Source organism: Carcharhinus amblyrhynchos, chromosome 24 (genome assembly GCF_965287045.1).
Source record: "Carcharhinus amblyrhynchos chromosome 24, sCarAmb.v2.hapA, whole genome shotgun sequence".
NCBI lineage: Eukaryota > Metazoa > Chordata > Chondrichthyes > Carcharhiniformes > Carcharhinidae > Carcharhinus > Carcharhinus amblyrhynchos.
In genome coordinates, this window is record NC_137347.1 from 40,955,802 (window position 1) to 40,983,018 (window position 27,217).

At 44.7% G+C, this 27,217-nt stretch overlaps 1 protein-coding gene across 4 annotated transcripts in view; it reads left to right on the plus strand.

The window, feature by feature from the left end:
- Positions 1-27,217, plus strand: part of LOC145357744 (CTP synthase 1) — a 54,480-nt gene that overhangs the window by 24,092 nt on the left and 3,171 nt on the right. For all 4 annotated transcript variants that reach the window (XM_080211190.1, XM_080211192.1, XM_080211191.1 and 1 more), the window contains 9 exons: positions 1,269-1,401; positions 4,619-4,707; positions 5,948-6,042; positions 12,970-13,032; positions 15,791-15,834; positions 17,587-17,683; positions 24,793-24,848; positions 25,601-25,697; positions 26,403-26,547. In XM_080211190.1, coding sequence (XP_080067316.1) covers positions 1,269-1,401; positions 4,619-4,707; positions 5,948-6,042; positions 12,970-13,032; positions 15,791-15,834; positions 17,587-17,683; positions 24,793-24,848; positions 25,601-25,697; positions 26,403-26,547 — 819 coding nt within the window. The remainder of the gene's footprint in view (positions 1-1,268; positions 1,402-4,618; positions 4,708-5,947; positions 6,043-12,969; positions 13,033-15,790; positions 15,835-17,586; positions 17,684-24,792; positions 24,849-25,600; positions 25,698-26,402; positions 26,548-27,217) is intronic.

A 27,217-nucleotide genomic window follows, 5' to 3' on the forward strand; every position in this document is an offset into this window, starting at 1 on the left:
ATAGACTTTGAATAGATCTTGCAACTCAAGAGTGGCATTAATGAGACGCAGTGGGGCGTTAGTGGCAGCAGAATTGTTCTTGACCACAATATGTAACCTCATGGCCTGGCATATCCCCCATTACCACCAAACCAGGGAATCAACCCTGATTCAGTGAGGCCATAACAGGAGTAGAACCAGGCGTATTTAAAAATGAAATGCCAACCTGGTGAAGCTACAACCCTGCACTACTTGCATATCAAACAGCATAAGCAGCAAGTGATAAGAGATAAGCGATTTCACAAACAACTCATCAGATCTAAGCTCTGCAGTCCTGCCACATCCAGTCATGAATGATGGTGGATAATTAGTTCACTGAAGGAAGAAGCCCCACAATTGTTCCCATCTTCAATGATGAAGGAGCTGAATATTTCATTGCAAAAGGTAAGGTTGAAGCATTTGCAACAATCTTCAACCAGAGATACCAAGTGGATGATTCACCTCCCCCATCCCAGATGTCAGTCTTCAGTCGCAATGTTAAAACGCTGTTTTTCAGAGAAGCCATTAAAACTGAGACCCCGTCAGACCCACAGCTGGACATAAAACACTCTGTGGTGATGGTCGTAACATAACGGAGGAGTATTCCTGGTTCCTGGACCAGTATTTAACCCACACGCAATCTGTGGGACTTTGCCATGTGAAAATTAACTGCTGTATTTCCCAGTATGACAACGGTAACTACTCTTCCACAGAATCATTAGAAACCCTACAGTGTACAGAAGGAGGCCAATTAGCCCATCGGGCCTGCACCAAGTCAGCATCTTACCCAGACCCTATTCCCATAACCCCACATATTTACCCCGCTAATCCCTCTAAACTACACATCTTGGGACACTAAGGGGCAATTTACCATGGCCAATCCATCTAACACTTTTGGACTGTGGGAGGAAACCGGAGGAAACCCATGCAGACACGGGGAGAACATGCAAACGCCACACAGTCACGCAAGGCTGGAATTGAACCCAGGTCCCTGGCACTGTGGAGCAGCAGCGCTAACCACTGTGCCACCACGCTGCCTCTTTAAATGTCTTAATTGACCTTAAAGCTCTTTGGGAAAGTCCTGAGGATGTAAAATATAAATCCTTTCTTTGTTTAGCTGGATAGTGGAATTCCCTGATTAGGTGAGCTCCTCTCAGCTGGATTAATTGAAATGTGAAGCTTGTACATTTTATTCAGTTCTTCCAGTTCTGTGACAGCTGTTCTACTTTCTTCCTAATTGTTAAATGTAGGTATGATCGCACGTTAGAAAACTGCTCCATTGCGTTAGTTGGTAAATACACCAAACTCTCTGACTCCTATGCCTCTGTGATCAAAGCTTTGGAACACTCTGCTCTGGCTATTAACCAGAAACTGGAAGTCAAGGTGAGTCAAATCACTTATTGTCATTGAATTTCTTAAAAACAGTAACAAACTGAGCTAAATGGAATTTTTTTAGAAGATGCCTTTCAGTCTTATTAAAACAAAATCATATTTTCATAGAATCCCTACAGTGTAGAAGGAGGCCATTGAGTCTGTACTAACATCTCTGACAGGTTAGCCTACCCAGGCCCTATCCCATGTATTTACTCTGTTAATCACCCTAACCTACACAGTCCAAAGATATGTGCAGGTTAGGTGGATTGGCCATGCTAAATTTAGCATCAGGGACTAGGAGGGTAAATATATGGAGCTACAGGGATAGGACCTGGGTGGGATTGTGGTCGGTGCAGGCCCAGTGGGCCGAATGGCCTCCTTCTGCACCGTATGACTCTGTGATCCTGGGACACTAAGGGTCAAGCTAGCATGGCTAATCCACTTAATCTGCATATCTATGGACTGTGGGAGGAAACTGGAGCATCTGGAGGAAATCCACGCAGACACAGGGAGAATATGCAAACTCCACACAGACAGTGACCCGAGACTGGAATTGAACCCGGATCCCTGGCGCTGTGAGGCAGCAGTGCTAACCACTGTGGCACCTTGTCAAATGTTATATTACCAGGTAGCCAGTAGCACGAGCTTTAAGGTAAGTTTTCAGAGAGCAACATACTTTTTCAGATGAAAATTTAATCTTATGTGGGACAAACTGCCTCCCAATTTTGTGCACACGGATATTTTGTATGTTGCAGTAGGAACAATGAATGTAAAGGTGTCTAAAATTAGAATATTAAAAGTATTCTAAATACCTAATTCTAAAGTTAGAAATCTCGTTCTCAGTTGATATGGGATTGAGAACATTAGTCATTGCGATAATCGCGCGGCGTCGAGGAGATATTCCTTTTGAGTGTTTATTATATGATTAACAAGATAACTTACAGGAAAAGCAAAAATGCACCAAGTCCTTTCTGTTTACGTTCCTGAAAATCACGACTTTAAAAGAATCGGGAATTCCCATAGAAATCGTTGTTAAATCCGTGGCACAGTGGTCAGCACTGCTGCCTCACAGCACCAGGGACCTGGGTTCAAGCTTGGGTCACTGTGCAGAGTTTGCATGTTCTCCCCATGTCTGCGTGGGTTTCCTCTGGGTGCTCCAGTTTCCTCCCACAGTCCAAAGATGTGCAGGTTAGATTGATTGGCCACGCTAAAATTGCCCCTAGTATCGGGGGGATTAGCCCAGTAAATATGCGGGGTTGTGGGATTAGGGTCTGGCTGGGGTTGTGGACAGTGCAGACTCGATGGACCGAATGGCCTCTTCCTGTATTGTAGGGATTCTATGAAAGCTGAAATTAGGTTGTTTGGGGCATTTCCTGGAGGAAACCGTGTAAAAGTTTAAAATATCGTACCATACAAGTGCAGCAATGAGTATTCCTGGCTGAAATAACTTGCAAAATAAAAATATCACTAAATATAAAATGATCGACAATGAAAGCTTCACTCGGTGCAGGTACTTTTAGGTTGGTCAGGCTCCATCTAGTTGCAGAGGTTGGTCGGTGCAGGTATTAACTGAAGTTCCAGCACTGCCTACACTGTCCAACCTCTGCCTTTAGATGGAGCCCAGGACTTCAGCGGGGTTCAGCACAGGCAAACACAGCAGCCGGGGGAGGGACGGGCTCCAGCCGAGGGTGGGAGGTGTTGCGGGGGTGGGGGGAGGGGTTGTCGAGGGTGGGAGGAGAGGCTGAATGGAGTGGAGGGAAGGAGAGGGCAGGGGGCAAAGCCTGAGGAGGGGAGGGTGTGAAGTGAGAGGAGAAGCAGAGGCGTTGATGGGGGCGGCAGCTTTAGCCATGCAGGCTGCTGTAAGGCAAGGTATGGGTGAAACCTCTATGTGTCGTAACCCATTTGAAGGAACTCCCGTCACCCCCTCCCCGACCCACTTTAACCCTCCCCCTACTCTCTTAAATGTGCCCACCTCCACCCTCCCTCCCTCCCTCCCTCCCTCACTGAGACCCCCAACGCTGGGTTTAACTGGGCTCCTTGCTGTGGATGGTCTCCCTGCAGTCTCTGCAAAGGCCTCCACTCCTGGACGGTGCTCCTGGGACGCTGACCTGCGGGCTGTCCGACTGGCCAGTAGCTCCCGAAGGTGGGGCTTCTGCCGAGATTTGGGGGGGTGGTGGAAGACACTTCATTAAACATTGGAAACGTTCCCCCGGTGTTACACTGCTGTGTGGCAGCACACGGACAGCAGCGCTGTGAAAAACCCCAGCCCAATCCCACAGCCTAGAGAAAAGTTAAAAGTGTAACACCTTTTAGACACGAGAAAACGGGCAGGATGGAGAGGAGGACAAAAAAGGGCAAGCTCTGAGATTGGGTGGGGGCGGGAGAAGTTTCACGGGGCACCGCTGAATGGGGTCAAATAAAGAAACGAAAGATGTGTCTGGAGGAGGTGTGATTGGTTGAGTGATAAATGACCACCGTCCGTAAGCGGAAACAAGGGAGAAAAAAAGGAGAAACGGGAAGGGAATTAAAAAAAAAGAGAAAGGCAGTAACCTGGAGTGGGAGGATACAGAGTTAAAAGTGTTGAACTCAAGTGTTGAATTCTGAAGGCTGTGAAATGTCCAATCGCTGTGCTGTTCCTTGATCATAGAATCCCAGCAGTGTAGAAGGAGGGCCATTTGGCCCATCGAGCTTGTACCGACAACAATCCCAGCCAGGCCCTATCCCCGTTACCCCAACGTATTTACTCTGCTAACCCCCCTGACTAAGAGGCAATTTAGCACGGCCAATCCACCTAACCAGCACATCTTTGGACTGTGGGAGGAAACCGGAGCGCTCGGAGGAAACCCACGCAGACACGGGGAGAACGTGCAAACTCCGCAGTCACCCAAGGCCGGAATTGAACCCAAGTCTCTGGTGCTGTGAGGCCAACTTCTTTGGAACGTGACAGGAGGGAGGTTGGGACCATTGATGAAAATTAAAATGACAACCTCAGGGCTGTTGTGGACTGAGCAAATCTGCTCCGAAAAGTGCGTTTGGTGTCTCCATCGTAGAGGAGACTGCATCATGAGCATTGAGTGCAATATATTCAGTTGAATAGCCTATACAAACGTTTGCTTAAAGCCACGGTGTCGTATTGTGGATTTTTAAACTTTGTTGATCAGTCTGCGAGCGTTAGTGTGGTGTGTACGATTCTGAAGTGAGTGAAAGGTCCCTTCTGTCTTCACAGTACATTGACTCTGCGGATTTGGAGCCTGACAGACAGCAGGAAGAACCAGTCAAGTACCATGAGGCCTGGCAGAACCTGTGCAGTGCCAAGTAAGCACAAAATACCTCTTTCTGGCATGACTTCTCCACCAGTACTGCACAAACGTCCCAGTAAAATACTCTGTATTGACCCTGTTGGGCAGCTGAATAAAAACAGATTGGTTTTTTCGGTCAGCACACATTGTGTTGTTTATACCCTCGGGACACTCCATAATATCATTGCTAATGTAAGTGAGCTGCATCTGGAAAATTGAAGGTGATTAAGATCGCCACACCTTTTCAGACGGGGACATGTTGCGAACCTGAGACTCAACTTTCATGCTGAAGGGACAGTTTAAGTTAACTAAGTTTAGGTGGCACAGTGGTTAGCACTGCTGCCTCACAGCGCCAGGGCCCCAAGTTCAGTTCTGGCCTCGGGTGACTGTGTGGAGTTTGCACATTCTCCCCGTGCCTGCGTGGGTTTCCTCCGGGTGCTCCGGTTTCCTCCCACAGTCCAAAGACATGCGGGTTAGGTGGATTGGCCGTACTAAATTACCCCTTAGTGTCAGGGGAACTAGCTAATGTAAATGTGTGGGATTGCAGGAATATGGCCTGGGTGGGATTGTGGTCAGTACAGACTTGATAGACCAAATGGCCTCCTGTACTGTAGCGATTCTAAGTGTCCAGCGTAAAATATGAGTTTCAAGAATAAAGTTACTTTCAGTAAAGGTTTAGCTAAGTTAACCTGGGGGATATAGTGTGCTGAATACTCAGTGAATCAACATTAGATTAAAGTTTATATATTAGTGTCACAAGTCGACTACATTAACACTGCAATGAAGTTATTGTGAAAAGCCCCTAGTCCCTGTTCAGCTACAGTGAGGAAGAATTTAGCCCGGCCAATACATCTAACCAGCACGGCTTTCAGACTGTGGGAGGAAACCAGAGCACCCGGAGGAAACCCAGGCAGACACGGGGAGACGGTGCAGACTCCACACAGACAGTGACCCAAGCCGGGAATCAAACCCGGGTCCCTGGAGCTGTGAGGCAGCCGTGCTAACCACTGTGCTGCCCGTGTAGATGTCATGAAACAGACCAATCACAAAATAGGGGAAGGGAGGCAATGAGAGAATTTGCTGTTTTGTCTCTCCCAGTTAGATACTTTTAAAATGAAGCATCACCTTTAAAAATCCCTGAGGGTTTGTCTGAAAGAAGCCAGTATAATGAGTAGAGCGAAAAATGGAATTGCTGTATTTGCATTGCACCTTGGTTGCTATGGCATTTCCACCATTGTGTTCACGGTTTTTTACAGTGGAGTTTTGGTTCCCGGCGGTTTTGGCTTTCGAGGCACAGAGGGAAAGATTCTTGCTATTTCGTGGGCCAGAAGACAGAAGAAACCTTTTTTGGGTAAGAGGTTTAATCCAACTCATTGTTTGACAGTGCACCCTCATTTAGAATTTCTACGTATTCCCGGTTTCTTCTTCAGTGGCCGTGCTTTCAGCTGCCGAGGCCCAAAGCTCTGCAATTCCCTCCCCAAACCTCTCGACCTCTCTCCCCTCCTTGCATCCCACTTCACAGAATCACAGGAGTCCTACAATGCAGAAAGAGGCCAAATGGCCCAACGAGTCTGTACCGACCACAATCCCACCTTGGTTCTATTCCCGTAACCCCACTCATGTACCTTGCTCATTCCCTGTCACTAAGGGTCATTTTAACGTGGCCAGTCAACCTAACCTGCACATCTTTGGACTGTGGGAGGAAACCAGAGCACCCGGAGGAAACCCACGCAGATACAGGGAGAACATGCAAACTCAGCACAGACAGTGTGACCCGTGGCTGGTATTGAACCTGGGTCCCTGGCGCTGTGAGGCAGCAGTGCTAACCACTGTGCCACTCAGTATCCACTCTGTGCCTCGGTATCAGTTTGTTTAATAACACTGTGGGACGTTTTCCAATTTTAAAAACGTGTTAAATTCGAACAGTTGAATTATTTAACATACCTAGCATTCTTATAGCTTTATTGTACCCTCACAGCAGCAATATAACTTGTGTTGCCCTGTGTTCTGGCACTCGCATTAACTGTAATGGATCACTAACTCTCTGATCTGCACATTGATTGTAAGATCATTAAATCAAAAGGTCTTCTCTCTGACTAAAAAGCAGCAGTTATTGTTCAGTGTGTCGTTATCCATTGTAGCTGCAGCTCAATCCCAGATCATTTTAGAATGTTTATTTCAGAGCAACGGGATTTTAGTCGTTGCTAATTATTGAAATTGTTCCAATTATCCCACACATCATTTCAAATTTAAAAGTTTTGAATCATTTTCCGAACATACAGCAAGGTAGCAGCCGTACAGAAACAGCAGAGTTAACACAACAGGGCTGATGCAACCGCTGAGTAAACGAGGCGGTTTCGGGGGGAGGGCGTTGGGGGGGTGGTGGCTGTGTCTGATACAAATTCTGAAAATTTAAAATTATCAGCTGTTTAATTCTACGGCGGCAGTGGCCAAGGGTGGGGCACCAAGTTGGACTGTTTTGTCAGTCCCTCCCTCCCCTCTTGAATTTTCTAGCAGGTAGTCACTGAGCAGCTCTTTCCCAGCCTCCCCGCTCCTGCCCACTCCCCGGTCCTGCTCTCCCCCCAGCCCCGTCCTGCACCTCCCCCTCCTGCCTCGCCTAGCAACCTCCTGGGTGTTTGCCGTTGTGCGCACGTGCTCACTGACCATCCAGTTGTTGTCCCTTTCCCTTGACCAGCTCGTTGATCCTCCAATAGGAGAATGACCGGTCCAATCGTTTTTCCCCCGCACTTTGCAACCCTTTGAAGAGCCAGTGACTCCATTGGTTGACTCGGGCCGTCACTGGCTGTGCTTTTGTTGCAATGTTGGTTTTGCCAGTTTTTGCTCGGCTGCCCATAGCCACCCTTCAGCCTGTTTCCAGCTGCCGCCTGCGGAATTTCCCCCACAAATTCCTGAGAACCGCTCTCTCTCTGTCACCATTTTTGTGACTCAGGCTGTCAGCTGCTTACGGCCGCACTGTCCAATCAGTGCAAGGTAAGTCCGTTCAAAAAAGTCTTCCCTGGCAGCAGGGAAGAAGCTGTTCTTGAGTTGGTTGGTACGAGACCTCAGACTTCTGTATCTTTTTCCCGATGGAAAAAGGTGGAAGAGAGAATGTTCGGGGTGCGTGGAGTCCTTAATTATGCTGGCTGCTTTTGTGAGTCTTTGTTCAATGGTAGCAGCAGGGAGACAGCGCACTGCTGTGATCTGAAGACCATCTGTTAAGCTCAAAGACAACTAACGACAATTGGAGACCCGGATCTGAGACAAGGAAATGGAGCAGCCTGAGAAATTGAAAAGCGGAGGCTCCCTGATGGACTGAGTCTGAGATAAGGAAGGGTGAGAATGTTCCTGAACTCCTGCTTCAAAATCCAGGGATGACCTCAGGTCAGGTGGCAACATGACCAAGAGATATGGAAAAACGTTAGCCTGGGGTACAATATCGTAAATGGGAGGCTGAAAAAGGGAAAAGAGCAGGCGAAGTAAGAAGGTGCCTTTCTGAAGAATCTTTGCCCACAACATCGAGAAGATGAAGGTGCCTGAAAGGATCAGCGTGAGACTGAAACTGAGTTGACAATTTTGCCTCCAGTCTCACAAGTTGAAGTAGAGTTTGAGGAACATCTGACGTTAGAAGAAGATGAGCCAAAGGAAGAAGTCCACCAAGATGAAGATTTGCAAGAACCTGGCACCAGTGTGATGGGTTTGAATTTTGGTGATTCTGCTGTTGGCCCCAAGTGTGTTGATCATGTGCAGCAGATCTTAGTGGAACAGAGATTAGAAAGTAAATTCTCATCAAATCACTTATTATATATTTAAGTGGTTGCATGATTACTTGAAGAGCCGGCCATAGGATTTGATGGTGATGCTATTAGGATGTTTCAATGGCTGCTATCTGAATTTCATTTTCTGCTCTGTGCAGGCAACAGCTCCTTCAATAAACTGTAGTTATTTTGAATCTCCGTGTGCAAACCACATCTTTGACTTTGTTTAAAACCCACAACCCCCAATATAGATAGAGCATTACATCATTCTAAAAGGGAGAAATTCATTCTCCGGCTATGGAATTCCCTATGAAAAGACTTTGTATTTTGCTTCTGTTGCAAGCTGTCTCCTAGTGATGCATCGTCTTATTTTTACTGATAAAGGTTCCAAAGATTGGTAAAAGAGATCTGCTATTCTTGCCGCGCCCCAGACATAAAGTGAACATTGAGAGAATTTTCAAAAGTGGAAAGAACTTGAATTCTGATTGGAAAAACTAGAGAAACATTGACTAAGGAAATTCGTGCCTCATTTAACAATAAGGAATGTATTGGCAGCAAACCTTAAAACAACTGTTTGCTTTAGTGAGAGTTCCTGCTCTGCAAAATCTGGCCTTTCGGCGAACATGCAATGAGACATGTGTACATTACCTGTGGATAAAGATACAAGATGAACTAATTTAGCTCCTACCCAACACCATCAAAGAAAAATTGTAACATCTGCTCAGCTGCCAAGTATTTTTCAATCATTCCTGATTTGTACACTAGACGTAGCCCATGATCGAACGGTCATGGTCAATCTCTTTTGTGGATAGAGCTTTTTAGCCACTTAGTTGTGAGCTTGTCTGCACAAAGCAACTGTTCTTGGGATAAGGGAGACAAGTGATGCTGGTATAATAGACATTGGGTGGAATTTCTCTCCCTCTCCGCGGTAGCTGAAGGTGTATAATCGTTCGCCGGTGGCAGGACCTTATGGTCTCACTGTTGTCAACAGGGTTTTTCTTTGAACACGCTGTAGCTGCTGGGAAACCTGCGGCAGGAGTATCCCATTGGCAGGGCTTTAACATCCCATTGGCATGAGTGACGGCAAGATTTCAGCGACCACCTTCACTCCCCCAGCATGAGCACCTGGCAGTACTTCACCAGTAGCTGCAGAAACTCTAGCAAAGAACATTTCTAGTTTGAAGTTAATGGGTTTCTCGTGTGCAGTATGACATTCATTTTGAGATCAGTAAGCCTGGCAAACCACTTGAAGTGAAAGATTCGATATACATGATGTCAGGAAGCAACTGAGAGAATCCAAGGTGTTTGTGATGGACTATCAGAGTGGTGAAGAGTTTGAGAAAAGACTGGTGGATCAGCTGAAGATTTAGAGATGTCATCACACTTTGAACCAATCCAGTCTGTATTCCGAGAAAGAGGAAACAGTTTGTGTATGAAATAGGCAATCAAGAAATTATTCAAAGCGAACTTCTATTTTGCAGTTGGATAAAAGCAAAACACTGTGAATGCTGCAGTCTAAAACAACAACAGCAGTCGCTAGAAAAATCTCAGCAGGTCTGACCTCATCTGTGGAGCGAGAATAGAGCCAATGTTTCCAGTCTCGATGACCCTCCATTAGCTCTGACAAGGGTCATCCAGAATCGAAACATTGGCTCTATTCTCTCTTCATGGACGCTGTCAGCCCTGCTGAGATTTTCCAGCGTTTGCTGTTTTTGTTTTATTTTGCAGTCCTTGGCACAGAAATGTAATTGGTTGAAGAAAGATTCACACAGATGCATCAAATTAATGCTGTGTTTGGCTTCCTCTGTTATGTTCACTGTGTGCAAAATAGCACATCAAAGCAGGTTATGTAACATTGCATGAAGCTAGAACTTCAAAGATGTTGATGCTTCGGATTTGTGCAGTCAGTTGCCAGCCGTTGTAAGATGAGTTCCAAAGCATGAATCACCACAAGATATACGGAACTATTTGCACAAAAAGAGATGGTGTCCCCAACACGTTTATCGTGCTGGTGGCCAGTGGTGAGCAAAGTTTTTCTAGGCTGTAGCTGCTGAAGACCTCAGTGATGCAAGAAAGCCTGGTTGAAATATCCACCTTGTCAATGGAATATGATATCGCACAAACATTGACCTAATTGGCCAGCATAATCAAGGACTCCACACACCCTGGACGTTCTCTCTTCCACCTTCTTCCGTCGGGAAAAAGGTACAAAAGTCTGAGGTCACATACCAACTGACTCAAGAACAGCTTCTTCCCTGCTGCTGCCAGACTTTTAAATGGACTTACCTCGCACTAAGTTGATCTTTCTCTGCACCCTAGCTATGACTAACACTACACCCTGCACTCGCTCCTTACCTTCTCTATCAACAGTATGCTTTGTATAGCATGCAAGAAACTTTTCACTGTATACTAATACAAGTGACAATAATAAATCAAAATAAAGGAATTTATTTATTTGTTAAACTGAAGGCACAGACAGTTAGATTCTAAATCTTATTAACTTGCAAGGAAACACGGTACAGCATCATGTCATGTGAACCCATGTTACACATGAAAGCACGTGCGTGTAGAACAGTGAGAATGTGAGAACAGTGATATATTCTTATCAAATGAATCTGTAATTTATTTCTGAATACATATTGAATTAATGCAGAATGCGGTTAGTTTGTATCTGGACACGCACAGGGATGTGAATGTGTTCAAATGTCAAGTGTGTGAGGGTTCTGCATTTTCAAGTTCACTCAGTCAGGAATCCTGGGTGATAATCCCGAGCAGTTGTGGCGTAAGGTCTTGCACAAGTTGGGAAAATGGAGCGTGGGAATCTCAGTGGCAGTGAGGGAACAGGGTGTTGCTGCATCAGAGCAGTGGGACACAACAAACAAAGAAAATTATAGCGCAGGAACAGGCCCTTCGATTCTCCGAGCCTGCACTGACCATGTTGTCTGTCTGAACTAAAACCCCCTACCCTTCCGGGGACCACATCCCTCTATTCCCATCCTAGTCATGTATTTGTCCAGACACCCCTTAAAAAGTCACTCGTATATGCATCCACCTCCTCCTCCGCCAGCCAGTTCCAGGCACCCACCACCCTCTGTGGGGGAAAAAAAACCTTTAAACCTTGCCTCCCCGCATCTCAAACCTGTGTCCCCTAGTAATTAACTCTTCCAACCTGGGGAAAAAGCTTCTGACTATCCACTCTGTCTATGCCCCTCATAAAGGGGATTGGGTTCAGGAGGTTTAAATCGCCAGAGTGAGGGCAGGTTGTGGAAGATGGTGCTGCAGTAGCTGAGGACGGTCTGGGCAGTGGGGAAGCTGAGACTGGAGTGAGGGCTGACTGCGGATAGCAACTGCCAGGGAGAGTGGGACCACTTTACTGTGTTCATTTCTGAAAGTTCATTGGGATGGGTGGGGTGTGCCAGGCTGAATGTTCAGATATCCTTGTGTTAACTGAGTGTGCATTAACCATGTCACTAACTTAAGGCAGAATGGTGTGTGGGGAGAATGGCCCCTAGTCTGGGATCTCGCTTCAAGGCTGTAAATTGACTGGGGAGGCGTTGGCATTCTGCTGTTGTCACCGGATTAGTAATCCAGAGACGCAGGTCAATGATCCAGAGACCCTGGTTCAAATCCCACCACGGCAGATTGTGAAACTTGAATTCAGTAAAAATCTGGAATTAAAAGTGTAACGATGACCATGAAACCATTGTTGATTGTTGTTAAAAAAAGAACCCACCTAGTTCAGGAAGAAAATCTGATCGTGGACTGCGTTAGGTGTCCAATCAAGAATGATTGAAAGACACTTGGAGCAAATGTTGCAATTTTTCTTTGATCGTGTTAGATAAGGACCAAAGCTGGGAGAGAAATTTGCTGTCCTCATCTGGTCTGGCCTACACGTGACTCCAGACTCACGACAAGATGGGTTAACTCTTGAATGCCCTCAGTTGGGAGTTAGGGATGGAACGATGCCCATATCTCAGGAATGCATAAAGAAAGAAAAATTGCAAACCTTTACATCTTATTCAATGATCTATTTCTCTACCAGGCTTTAACCACCATTTCCACCCCTGCACCTCACCTACATCCACCAATACTTTTCATTTTTTACTACACATCCTTTGATTCTGTGAAAATTAGTTTGGATGGCACAGTGGTTAGCACTGCTGCCTCACAGCACCAGGAACCCAGGTTCAATTCCGGCCTCGGGTCACTGTCTGTGTAGAGTTTGCACGTTCTCCCCACGTCTGCATTGGTTTCCTCCGGGTGCTTCGGTTTCCTCCCACAGTCTAAAGATGTGCGGGTTAGGTTGACTGGCCATGATAAATTGCCTCTTGTGTGGGCGCAATTAGCAGGGTAAATGCGTGGGGTTATGGAGATAGGGCCTGGGTGAGATTGGGATCTGTAAAGACTCGATGGGCGGAATGGCCTCCTGTACTGTTGGGATTCTGTGAATTTGCTTTATGACTGATTGCCTACACATTCAGTTGTCATTTTGCCGTATACTTAATTTGCTGTATCCGTTTCAGGTGTGTGCCTTGGAATGCAGTTGGCAGTTGTTGAGTTTGCACGGAATGTGCTTAACTGGTCAGGTAAGGATGAACATATTCTGTGTATTTACTGAAATGTTTAGCATTTATACTAACATAAGGCTGTCACTTTAATACTTTGCTTCCTGGGAGATCCATCTCAACTTTGTGGTATCAGCCCCGTGGGTGGTGAGGACCAGTCTAAAGAGAGGATTGCGTTCTACAACATGGAGAACAATAATCATACCCATAAGGGACGGGATTTTCCCATCCTGCCCACCAGGGGAATTGTAGCATGCAGGACATGGACTATTGCAAAGGGCTGATGACCTTGGACAGGTCTTTCCAGCCTTGGGAGCGAGCGAGGCTACAAAATCCTGCCTACGGTCTTGAAATTTAAAACTTAGGTTAAGACTTAAATATTTGGAGATTGTATAAGTGCAGATCCGAAACGTTAAATTCTGATTAAACATTAAGTGAGGACAGACTGGTTTTAACCAGTTCTGGAATTACATTTATAAACCAATAAACATTGGAATTCTGGCGATCCACTCAGTTACAACCTGTACTTACTAAATTCCCTGTTCATCAGTGATGTCACAGGAGACAAATTAGTCTCAAATTGTAACTCTATCATTTTGATATATCATCAGTTTTTAAAGTATTGGCTTAGTGGCACAGTGGTTGGCACAGTGGTTAGCACTGCTGCCTCACAGCGCCAGGGACCCGGGTTCAATTCCCGGCTTGGATCACTATCTGTGCGGAGTCAGCACATTCTCTCCGTGTCTACGTGGGTTTCCTCCGAGTGCTCTGGTTTCCTCCCACACTCCAAAGATGTGAGAGTTTGGTGCATTGACCATGCTCAATTGCCCCTTAGTGTCAGGGGTTTAGCAGGGTAAATGTGAGGGATGACAGGGATAGGGCCTGAGTGGGATTGCTGGCGGTGCAGGCGTGATGGGCCAACTTCTACACTGCAGTGATTCTCTGATATTCAGCATTGAGGTGACGCAGTCACCAGTCACCCCAAAGAAAGCTCCCCACAAAGATCCAGTGAGATCTGTGCTGTGGATTTCCCATTTCTTAATGTTAGTGTGAATCTTGCACCAAGTCATGAGGATAATCAGCCATTTCACTGTTCTGAAACAGCAAATCTGCAGAGTGGCATGGTGAGGCAGTGGTTAGCACTGCTCCTTATAGCACCAGGGACCTGGGTTCAGTTCCCACCTTGGGTCATTGTCTGTGTGGAATCGGCACATTCTCCCCATGTCTGTGTGGGTTTCCTCCCACAGTCTGAAAGACATGTTGGTTAGGTGCATTGGCCGTGCTAAATTATCCCACAGTGCACCCAAACAGGTGTGGCGACTAGGGAATTTTCACAGTAACTTCATTGCAATGTTAATGTGAGCCTACTTATCACACAAAGTTTTTAACTTTACAGATTGGGAAGTATAATGTACTGATTATCCTTCATTTTAACTTCATTTTTTATGCACATGGGGTTAAGAAAGAAGTTGAAATAATAACAGTTTTTAAAAAAATGTTACTTTAAAAATATTATAGTGGAGAAATTTGGCATTCCACAAATATAAAGTTAGTTTTCCAGGGCCAGAGAGGTTTTCCAGTAGTAATTATGGACTTAGATATAATTCATTCAACAGGTGTTGCTTTCTCCTGGGTTCTTACAGTGGGACTAATAAAGAGCAAGTTCTTTTCAGTTCATTGCTTTCTAATATGTTCCAGGCCAGGGGGATTTTAATGCTGAACCAATGGGGAAGTATAGATTCACTGAAAGCAATTTCTGGATTTTGCATTCAGCTCCAAATGTATGGACTCCAGATGTTGCTGTCGGTTTCAGCTATAAGTTTATTTATTAGTATCACAAATAGGCTCACACTAACACTGCAGTGAAGTTACTGTGAAAATCCCCTAGTCGCCACACTCTGGTGCCTGTTCGAGTACACTGAGGGAGAATTTAGCGCGGCCGATGCACCCTAACCAGCACGTCTTTCAGACTGTGGGAGGAAACCCCATGCAGACACGGGGAGGACGTACAGACTCTGCACAAACAGTGACCCAAGCAGGGAATTGAACCCAGGCCCCTGGCGCTGTGAGGCAGCAGTGCTAACCACTGTGTCACCGTGCCGCCCTTGAGTGGGGTAATGACAGACTAGTTTCATCATAAGTATTCCTGCAAAAATCTGGGGCATGATTTTGTATTTTAATTGATGTTAATGCCTGGCCCAGGTAAAAAAAAAATTTTTTTTTGTTCCTGGTGACTTCAATTTGTATTTCTGGATGAATTCTTTAAGAGCCCATTTTTCACTTTGACCGAAACACATGTTGTCATTTATATTCTGTTATTAATGTTATAAATTTAATGTGAATTGTACATTTTACAATCAAATCAGTACATCTGGCAAACATATTCCAAAATGATCTTTTTTGCTGCTGTGTTTTTACTATGAAGAATTTTATTTTTTAAAGGTCCTGTGTTTTTTTAATGGGGAAAATAAGCTGTCAAAATAGTGCAGTATGCAAAATATGTGCCAAACTCCACTCCTGTTTCTTCCAGTCCATTATTATAAAATCACTGATCTTGTGATTACATAGAACACGACAGCACAAACAGGCCCTTCGGCCCACAAGTTGTGCTGATCATGTCCCTACCTACTAGGCCTACCTATCACCCTCAAGCTCATTAAATCCCATGTACTCATCCAGAAGTCTCTTAAAAGACCCCAACGAGATTAGGTTTATTCCGGTTAAGAGAAATATGTGGTTTATATCCAGTAAGTTTTATTGAATGGATTTGCTTTTACAGATGCCAATTCAACTGAATTTAATCCGAATACAAGCCATCCTGTGGTATGTATGTAACAACTAAGAAAGTTATGCTTCTGTGAAACATTTTCCTGCCTTTCCAACTGAGGTGGTTTGCCATCTCCCATGAAGCAAGCAGTCACATCAGTTTTGCTGATTGTTCCATGTCTGCCTCTTGAAAAGTGATACAACCTTTCATCACGTTGCTATTGACAGCAGATACACTTGCCTTTGCGTATGTCCCGTTTTCAAAGAGTCCAGTACTTTTGGTTCCTCCAGCCATGGTTATACTGCAGTCACAGAATGAGGGAGGCAGTGGCCTAGTGATTTTGCAAGACTATTAATCTAATGGTAATACCACTAGGCCATCAAATTTTTCCCCAATTTAGCTTCAATAATGTAGCTAAGTTAGGAAAAAATTTGCCACAATAATTTACTAATCCTAAAAATGACCTGAATTTCTTCACACTTATCTGTTGTGGTGCTTCTAAAATACTATCCGTCTTTTTAGGTGCTTTACGTAGGTCTTTACTATCAACAATCTGACTGAAATATTAGCCTGACACCTGGCAAAAGTCACACTTTTCTTTCTTGACACCACAGGCCATTCAAGACTTTCTGATCTTGTTTCTAGATTATTATTTCTGAATTATGGAGGGAGGCGATGGCCTAATGGTATTATCATTAGACTATTAATCCAGAAACTCAGCTACTGTTCTGGAGATCTGTGTTCGAATCCCGCCATGGGCAGGTGGTGGAATTTGAATTCAATAAACAAAAAATCTGGAATTAAGAATCTACTGATGACCGTGGTTGATTGTCAGAAAAACCCACCTGGTTCACAAAAGTCCCTTTAAGGTAGGAAATCTGGCTTCCTTATCCAGTCTGGCCTACGTGTAACTCCAGAGCCACAGCAATGTGGTTGGCTCTCAACTGCTGTCCAAGAGCAACTAGGGATGGGCAATAAATGCTGGCCAGCTAGCGATGCCCAGGAATGAATTTTAAAAAAACCCTTTGGGTCAGGGCGAAAATTCTGTGAGATTGAAAACGAGGTAAAGGAAAGGGAGCTTCACTACTTTTATTGCTATGTGTCCTTGCTGGACCAAGCCAGAAACCACAAGGCATCAAAAATGGACTGGTGAGTGGATAAACTTCTGAACACCGCTATAAGAGCATCAAACCCTCAGTCTTGCTGTGCTATTCTGCCTGATCTACCTCCACTCCACCGTTCCACACTGTCCCCCTCCCCCTGCCCCATCAGGTATCATTTTGACCACGGACTTCCATTTGGATTGGTCCATGATTAGGCTGGATAAAATACTGCAGTGGTTGGCCATTATCTTCTGCATTAATGGCTGAACAGGAAACTCTTCCACTCCAACTGCCTGTCCGTCGTCAGGCAAATTGGACAGATTTACGGGCTGATAATCAATCATGTTTGGCCACATTATGAACACATCTTCCATGACCGTCAAGTCCCAGAGTGGGACTTGAACCCAGAGCTATTGGCCCAGAGGTAGAGTCACTGCCACTGTGCCACAAGACCTCACGCTGTCCCTGTGTCCAGTAATTCCCTTGGTAACCCAGAGTTTGTGTTGAATATACTGAATGACTGAACTTCTCTAATTTCCTGAAATTGAGAGTTTTGGGAGGATAAAAGATATAAAACTACATCATGCTGCAGGGAGAATTTAACAACAGATGCTGAGGTCACTTAATTATAAATAATGAATTTAATTAATGCTGGCGCTTTTCGCTAGACAAAGAATTTAAAATTCTGTCTCACGTTTTGCATAGGTGATTGACATGCCAGAACACAACCCTGGGGAAATGGGAGGAACCATGAGACTCGGCAAGAGAAAAACAATTCTGAAGGAAAAGAATTCGGTGCTAAGTAGGAGTTTGTTTTTATATATTATGTATTTTTAGAGTTTTCCTTACCTCTTTTAGCTGTTGCTTCATAGAAGCTGCGATATGTGAAAGCGCAGCAACAGACTGTGAACTCACACCTTGGGGAGCGATCCTAGATGCTGGGGAGCGAACAGGGCGGCATGTTGGCACAGTGGTTAGCATTGCTGCCTCACTTTACCAGAGACCCAGGTTCAATTCTCAGCTTGGGTCGTTGCCTGTGTGGAGTTTGCATGTTCTCCTCGTGTCTGCGTGGGTTTCGTCCAGGTGCTCCGGGTTCCTCCCACAGTCCAAAGACATGCAGGTTGGGTGCATTGGCGTGCTAAATTCTATCTCGGTATAACTGAACGGGCGCTGGAGTGTGACGACTAGGGGATTTTCACAGTAACTTCATTGCAGTGTGAATATAAGACTACTTGTGGCACAGCAAATAAACTTTAGTTAGCAGGTGTGAACTGCTTGAATCGGGGATGTTTATCTGCTGGAGTATCATAATACGTGCTGCAGCATTATTCTCACAGCCTTTCCACATAACCAGCCAGTGAACTGTTATAATGGGGACAGTCTATGTGTACTGACATCTTAGAGAAGAAAGGATTATTGAGATAAGGAGGAATGGGATACTGCTTGTCCCATACACCCACCCCCACCCCCTCCTATGACCCCAATCTGTGGATCTGCTGCATAAAATGAAGGATAGTTGCATTGTTTTTTTACCCCCTTTGGAGCAATGCGTTATTTACAACAAAATGACTTGCAGACAAAGTTTGTGCATTGTCACCTGTGATCCTCACGTTTTAGTGCATGAGTTTACCGTGTTTTCTCACTTTCATAGTGATTTGTTCTGATTTAAATTGCAGCAGCAAGCTTTTGTGAATTTAAAAGTAAAGATAATTTTATGATCAAGTTACCTGATAGTTGGCCCAGTGGCTCGGATGGTGTTTCTCATGGTGCCAGTCCCAGGATGGCTTCTCCTGTTTTTTTACTTTGAAACTGTTGACGAACATGACCTGCAATTCCAAAGCGCTTTTCCAAATAAGGTGGTTTGTTGGACCAGTACCTGTCCTGTGTTGTAGCTTTTCACTCTGCCAAGGTCTGTTTGGGTTTAGGTGCCAGCACAATACAGTGAAAGGTAGATGAGATCCATTTCATGTTCATCTAACACCCATTGAGTTTCAACATCGCTACTGTCCATAGCCCTTTCCGTTGACAGTGTGTCCTTACCAAAAGCCGTGTGAGTTTCACAAGTAGCTGTGTTTGTCCATCTGTAATTAGGTATTTGCTGGAGTTTCAGAACTGTCCAGCATTGCTCGTTGCCAAGTCACATGATTCACTATAGCCAGCTTAGGTATCCACTTAAAAATGTAGTTTAAAGTTGGAAATTTCCTCATGTCTGCACTGGGCATGATGATATCGTCACTGTAATGAAATGTCCCAAGGTGCTTCAAAGAACATTATAAAACAAAATATAACAGCCAGCCATATAAGGAGATTGAGTCATTGAGGTTTACAGCATGGAAATAGGCCCTTCGCCCCAACTTGTCCATGCCGCCCAGTTTTTACCACTAAGCTAATCCCAATTGCCTTCATTTGGCCCCTCTATACCCATCTTACCCATGTAACTGTCTAATGCTTTATAAAAGACAAAATTGTACCCGCCTCTGCTACTATCTCTGGAAACCCATTCCAGACACTCACCACCCTGTGAAAAAATTGCCCTCTGGATCCTTTTGTATTTCTCCCCTCTCACCTTAAATCTATGCCCTCTAGTTTTAGACTCCCCAAACTTTGGGAAAAGATGTTGACTGTCTAGCTGATCCGTGTCCTTCATTACTTTATAGGCCTCTATAAGATCACCCCTCAGCCTCCTATGCTCCAGGGAAGAAAGTCCCAGTCTATCCAGCCTCCCCTTATAACTCAATCCATCAAGTACCGGTAGCGTCCTAGTAAATCTTTTCTGCGCTCTTTCTAGTTTAATAATACCCATGGGGAGTCTAAAACTAGAGGGCATAGGTTTAAGGTGAGAGGGGAGAGATACAAAAGTGTCCAGAGGGGCAGTTATTTCACACGGAGGGTGGTGAGTGCCTGGAACAAGCTGCCAGAGGCAGTAGTGGAGGTGGGTACAATTTTAAAAAGCATTTAGACAGTCACATGGGGTAAGATGGGTATAGAGGGATATGGGCCAAATGCGGGCAGTAGGTACTAGCTTAGAGGTTTAAAAAAAAGGGAGGTGTGGACAAGTTGGGCCTAAGGGCCTGTTTCCGTGCTGTAAATCTTTATGACTCTATCCTTTCTATAACAGGGATATTATTATGCTAGGTCAGATAGTTATATTGTCTGGAAATGGTCAGACAGTTTGACCAGTTTGTATTAAAACAATTTACCCAGGTGCCATTACTTATAAGATGGACAATGGACAAGACCTAGTTCATGGATCAATCCAAATGTTATTAACGGGTCCCTATTACACAAATTCTATTCAGAAACAACTCTTAATTCCCAGAGTAACTTAATACTTTATGATGTCTCTCTGAGATTTCTGATATTACCCATGGCGATGAACATGACCAGGCTGCCATGCCTGGTTCGCTGAGCTCTGCCGTCTCTCCTCTTCAAACTCAGGGCCTTCTTCGTAAAGGTTGGTCTTGTGCAACCTCTTCCGATATCACTGGATCTCTGCCTAGTCTTCACTGTAGATCGAATCTTTGCTGGGTGGGGGTTGCAGCACCCAATAGGGTTACCAATTTCATATATGGAAGATGACAGGGACCCCACCCCCCAACCAGGTCTATCCTCAGGTGCAGGGGTGCACGTAGTCCCTTTCCATATAAGATAACGGCAGGAACCCGATGTGCCAGAGAGTCTGGCCGAAACTGGGGAATACACAAATATCGTCCTTACTTGGTCAAGGCTGAGCATCTTTAGGTCCAGCTTCCAGGGCAAGTCCAGATTTTTCCTTGCTCACCTCTGACCTGTGTTTGTGTTTTAATCTTGTTGACTGCTGTTTAATTCGGATTGCCTAATTCTGTGTTGGGCCTAGTTGCTCAGGCTTTTGGCCACTTGGCCGCAGTTAAAACCTGGTAGGTTTTAAGATGTGCCTTAGAGGAGGAAAATGAGGTAGCGAGGTGTAGGGAAGGAATTCCTGAGCTTAGGGCCTCAGCAACTAATGATGTGGATTGCACAGCTTGTGTGTGTCTGGTTTGTTTCATCCAACAGACTGCCCTGGGGGCCTTTACAGGGCCTGTGCAGCCTTTATCATTGCTTCTGGCACTGACCTGCCAGCATGCTGCTTTGAACTGTCAGCTCTCTAAGTGGAGCCGTGTCAGGTTTAATGTAATCGACATTAGAGGAGCTTTTTCTGTGAGGAACGTAGAAATAGTCCTGGCTGATAGTGACTATCTTGAGAAGCGCGACCAGAACTTGCATTTTGAGGAACTTTGTAGAATCCTTACAGTACAGGAGGTCATTCGGCCCATTGAGTCTGTACTGACTACAATCCCACCCAGGCCCTATTCCCCCAACACCACACATTTACTCTGCTAATCTCCCTAACACTAGGATCAATTTACCATGGCCAATTAACCTAACCTGCACATCTTTAGAGTGTGAGAGCAAATTGGAGCACCTGGAGGAAACCCACACAGACGCGGGGAGAATGTGCAAATTCCACACAGACAGTGACATAAGCCGAGAATTGAACCTGGGTCCCTGGTTCTTTGAGGCAGCAGTGCTAATCACTGTGCCACCGCGCTGTCCTGTAGTTAATCAAGTTTGAGTCGCTCCTGAGATGCATGGAACAATTACAAAGAGCAAAGAAAATTCCAGCACAGGAACAGGCCCTTCGGCCCTCCAATTCTGCACTGACCATCCTGCCCGTCTTAACTAAAACCCCCTATCTTTCCGGGGACCATATCCCTTTATTCCCATCCTATTCATGGATTTGTCAAGACGCCCCTTAAAAGTCATGACCGCGTCTGCTTCCACTCCTCCCCCGGCAACGAGTTCCAGGCACCCACTACTCTTTGTGCAAAAAAAATCTGCCTCGTACATCTCCTTTAAACTTTGCCCCTCACACTTTAAACCTGTACCCCCTAGTAATTGACTATTCCGCCCTGGGAAAAAGCTTCTGACAATCCACTCTATCCATGCCTCTCATAATCTTGTAGACTTCTACCTCTGCTGTTCCAGTGAGAGCAAGCCTAGTTTCCCCAACCTCTTCTCACAGCTAACATCCTCCATACCGGGCAACATCCTGGTGAATCTTTTCTGTACCCTCTCCAAAGCCTCCACATCCTTCTGGTACTGTGGTAACCAGAATTGAACACCATATTCCAAGTTCAATAAAGCTGCAACATGGACTTGCCAATTTTTAAACTCAGTGCCTGGCCGATGAAGGCAAGCATGCCGTATGCCTTCTTGACTACCCTCTCCATCTGCATTGCCACTTTCAGTGACCTGTATACCAGTATACCCAGATCCCTTTGCCTATCAATACTGTTAGGCCACTTACTGTATAGTCTCTCTGCTCTCTCCCTCTAAGTGGTAAAAGCATCGTGCTGCAACTTTGTGATATTAAACACTCACCAACAGTAATTGCTGTAGCTTTTGCATGCGGGGATTGCAGGGCAGAGCATTTTGCTTGCTGTGAGGGAGGTGGGACAGCTTTCTCCCAAGTGTGAATATTCTGCGTTCTCCAGCCTGAGTATTGAGTTTGATACGAGGTGTTTCCTTGTCACTGCCACTGAAAGATGGGAATCGAATGAGTACATTGTGCTGATTTTGACTGAGATTGTACCTTTCATTGAAAGGCAGTTTTTAAACAACTGTGCTTTCCTGCTTATTGATTGGGTGTGAGTCTATTTTAGTTGTACATTTGGGTTAGGTTACTTGTCTGAACAGTACAACATGGAATTAATGTGATGAATGCAATAATATTGGAAGTTTTTGTGTGATGCAGCCCAATGGGAACAATAACTAAGCCTCTAAATGTTGCTGCTTAATATTTCCCTCTCCAGCAGTATTTTCACACAGCCTAACATGTGCACAATAATTTATAAATATGACTTTTTTTTCCCCCCAGAGAAGTGCTTGAGCGAGTTATTTGTTCTTACACAACTTCTGCTTATACTTTGACTTGTACCATAGAGAGATTTTCTTTTGGGTTTGTCCAGTTGGAATGGGACGGTGTCCTGGACTGAACAGGCAGTAATGGTTTCTGTGAGAAAGTTCAGCCCCCTGGGGCTGAGGTGAGAGAATGTTGAGAAAGTGTTTGGTGAGACATAAGGGATCCTGAGCCTTACAACTAAAGCAGTGAGTACACGAGCAGGGAAAAGGCATGCAGGGGGACTAGCTGAGCAGCAGAGAGCTGATACAAGCGCAACAGGCCCAATATCCTCCTCCTGTGCTCTGAACCATTTTACGGTTTAGCCAGTGATACTACTTGAGTTTGGTCCAAAGAGTTGAGGAGCTAATCCCTGCCAAAGAAATATATAATCACATCATTTAATGTGTACATAAATGTAACCTTACTGCAGTGAATAGGGTGGAAAGAGCATGGACTTTGTAAATATGGAATATAATGAATTACTCAGAGAACTGGTTTGTTGCCTCAGTAAATCACTGGGGACATTTTGCTTTGTTAAGGGCGCTGTACCTCTTTAAGTAAAATAAGTTTCAAATGCCCCAGACCCTTCAATGACAGAAGGCTTCAGTGGGACGATACAAGGTTAACCTGGTAATTTGTGTAAATTTTAAAAATTTTACGAGTAATTGATAATCGGAGGTACAATTAGAGAAAGGCCGGACGGTCAATTCAGATCCACTTTCAAGACTCTGTCTGAAACTTGCATTTACTTTAATCCCAGAACAAATCTAACCATCCCTCAATAGGATAAAAGCAAGTTCTCCTTTCAATATTCTTCCAGGTCCATGTGTACCCAGCTGGTGTAAGTCTGTCCATAAGTCAACAAGTCTTTAAGTGTGAAGATATTCTGTAAGATTACGTTACTTATTTAACCTTAAAATTCTATATTCCTTTGATTTGATTTAGTATTGTCACATGTATTAGTATACAGTGAAAAGTATTGTTTCTTGAGTGCTGTGCAGACAACATACCGCTCGTAGAGAAGGAAAGGAGAGACTGCAGAATATAGTGTTACAGTCACAACTTAGTGCAAGGTAGGTCCATTCAAAAGTCTGACAACAGCAGGGAAGAAGCTATTCTTGAGTTGGTTGGTATGTGACCTCAGACTTTTGTATCTTTTTCCCGACAGAAGAAGGTGGAAGAGGGTATGTCCAGGGTGCTTGGGGTCCTTAATTATACTGGCTGCTTTTCCAAGGCAGCGGGAAGTGTAGACAGTGTGAATGGATGGAAGGCTGGTTGGCGTAATGGATTAGACTACATTCACGACACTTTGTGGTTCCTTGCGATCTTGGGCAGAGCAGGAGCCAAACAGTGATGCAACCAGAAAGAACGCTTTCTATAGTGTATCTGTAAAAGTTGGTGGACTTTCTTAATGATAGTGTCCGCGTGGAGGGACCAGGACAAGTTGGACAGGACCAGGACACTGCAACGATCCATTGATCTCGGGTGGGATTTTCCTGTTTTGGGGCAAGCACGGCTGGAAAATCCCACCCAATGAGTCTGAATCATTAAATGGATTCGAGAAGGAAATTGATATATTTTTAATAAAAGGGATGTGGGGAACAGGTGGGGAGGTGGATTTGAAACCAGGGAGAGATCAGCCATGATTTGATTTGATTTATTATTGTCACATGTATTAATATACTGTGCATAGTATTGTTCCTTGCATGCTATACAGACAAAGCATACCATACATAGAGAAGGAAAGGAGAGAGTGCAGAATATAGTGTTACAGTCATAGTGGAGGGTGTAGAGAAAGGTAAACTTAATGCAAGGTAGGTCCATTGACTAGTGGACCAGGGAGTCAAATTTGCCTATTTCTGCTCCTAATTCCAACGTTCCTCAACATCTTTGCTCCAAAATGTTTTGCCCAAACCAAAGCTGGTCAGTTTTATTTTTGTGCCAGAGTTCATGTATAAAAGGTTTTAATATATACTTTCTTTGACCTATAGGGAGGTTGTATAAGAACTGTGACTATGTCGAAGAGCGACACCGACATCGATATGAGGTACAATCTGCTTGCTTTTCCCAGGGCTTTCTGCAGCCTTTGTTTGGGCAGCGTGGTGGCACAGTGGTTAGCACTGCTGCCTCGCAGCGCCAGGGACACAGGTTCGGTTCCCGGCTTGGGTCACGGTCTGTGTGAAGTTTGCACCTTCTCCCCATGTCTGAGTGGGTTTCCTCCCACAGTCCAAAGATGTGCGGGTTAGGTGATTGGCCATGTTAAATTGTCACTGAGCATTAGGGGGACTAGCTAGGGTAAATGTATGGGATTATGGGTACAGGGCCTGGGTGGGATTGTGGTGGGTACAGACTCGATAGGCCGAATGGTCTTCTGCACTGCAAGATTCTATGAAAATATGCAGTATTTTTATTGTAACTTTCTTCCCCTCCAGTCTGTCCAGAGCACCAGGTCTGTCTTTGTCCTTGACGTCTCAGTGATGTTTTCGGTGTACAATTCTTTCCTTTTCTAAATTAGCATTTAGATAGTCACATGGGTAAGATGGGTATAGAGGGATGTGGGCCAAACGAGGGCAATTGAGACTAGCTTAGTGGTAATAATTGGACAGCATGGAGAAGTTGGGCTGAAGGGCCTGTTTCCAGCTGTAAACCTCTATGACTCTAAATGGTCATGTTTTTGTTTGCGTTGTGCAATAATCATTTGACATCAAAACCTTTCCTCCCAATTGGATTCCACCAAAACATTCTACCTAACTGTATTGAAACAAAGGATCAAAAAGCTCCAATATTGTTGTATTTCAGGTAAATCCTGAAATGAGAAATAACTTTGAGGAAAAGGGACTTCGATTTGTTGGTCAGGATGTGGAGGGTGAACGGATGGAAATAATCGAACTGGACGGTGAGTGAAGAGATGCCTTAATTGTCAAAAATGAGCTGCAATATTTTGAATAACTGATCACAGTGCCCTGTTAGTAAAGTTTACAATTTGAACCAACATTCTGGATAAAAAAATTATTAAACTTGCGTATTAAAAGTTTGGGTGGCATAGTGGTTAGCACTGCTGCCCCACAGCTCCAGGGACCTGGGTTCAATTCCCAGTCTGGTTGTTTCTTCAGAAATAACTCTTCAAACTGCAGCTAATGAAAATACAACAAAACTTACTCCAACTTATAAATCAAAGAAAGGGTTTAATAAAGAAACAGCATTACTCCAAACATGGTCCTCGTCCTGGGCCACTCCAAGCTCTCCACAAGTCTACATAGTTCCTTATTTATAGCGAATCAGCTAGTCAGCTGACTATTACAACACTGCAGTTGGTTCCATGATTTACTGGGTCAGCTGACCCTTACATCTTGTTTCCATTGGTCACATTACATCCAATACAAAGTTGTCACCGGTTATATTTTAATACTGATGCTGGTTAGGTGCTAAATTTTCCCTCAGTGTCCTCAAACAGGTGCCGGAGTGTGGCGACTAAGAGATTTTCGCAACAACTTCACTGCAGTTTTAATGTAAATCTACTTGTGACGCTTTATAAACTTAAACTGAAGTTTTGCAATTGAGTGGGTGCTTAGGATAATGCTCTCACCAATATCTTTTTCAGAGCATCCCTATTTTGTTGGGGTTCAGTATCACCCAGAGTTTACCTCCCGACCCATGAAACCATCACCGCCTTACTTTGGCCTGATGTTGGCTGCCTCAGGGAAACTTCAACGTCACTTGGAAAAGGGTTGTAGACTGTCACCCAGGTAACTAACGCAAGCTGTTTCTTTGTTCCATTGTGAATATGTAAACATTCGCGCAAGCTTTCTAACTGATTCAGAGTTGGCTCATAATTGAGTTTTTTTGCTTGTGTAAGCCTTTTTCTACCATGTAGCTGTCATGCTCGCTCGCCCATATCACTGAGAGGAATAACATGATTATTTTAAAGGAAAGCTAGGTAAGTACATCGGAGAAAGGTTTTGGGTGGAAAGAGGATAAGTACCAGCATTGGGCTGAATGGCCTGCCTCCATGCAGTGAATTCTATATAATTCACAACAGCGAGTCTGGGAAGTATACAATAATAAATAGGGTGGCACATTGGTTAGCACTGCTGCCTCATAGCGCCTTGGAACTGGGTTCAGTTCTGGCTTCGGGTGACTGTGGAGTCTGCACATTCTCCCCGTGTCTGCGTGGGTTTCCTCTGGGTGGTCCGGTTTTCTTCCACAGTCCAAGGATGTGCATTTTAGGTGCATTGGCCGTGCTGAATTCTCCCTCAGTGTACCCGAACAGACGCCGGAGTGTGGCGACGAGTAACTTCGTTACAGTGTTAATGTAAGCCTACGTAAATAAACTTTTAAAAAGATTAGGGGGATTAGCGGGATAAACATGTGGGGTTACAGGGATAGGTTAGGTGCTCTGTTGGAGAGTCGGTGCAG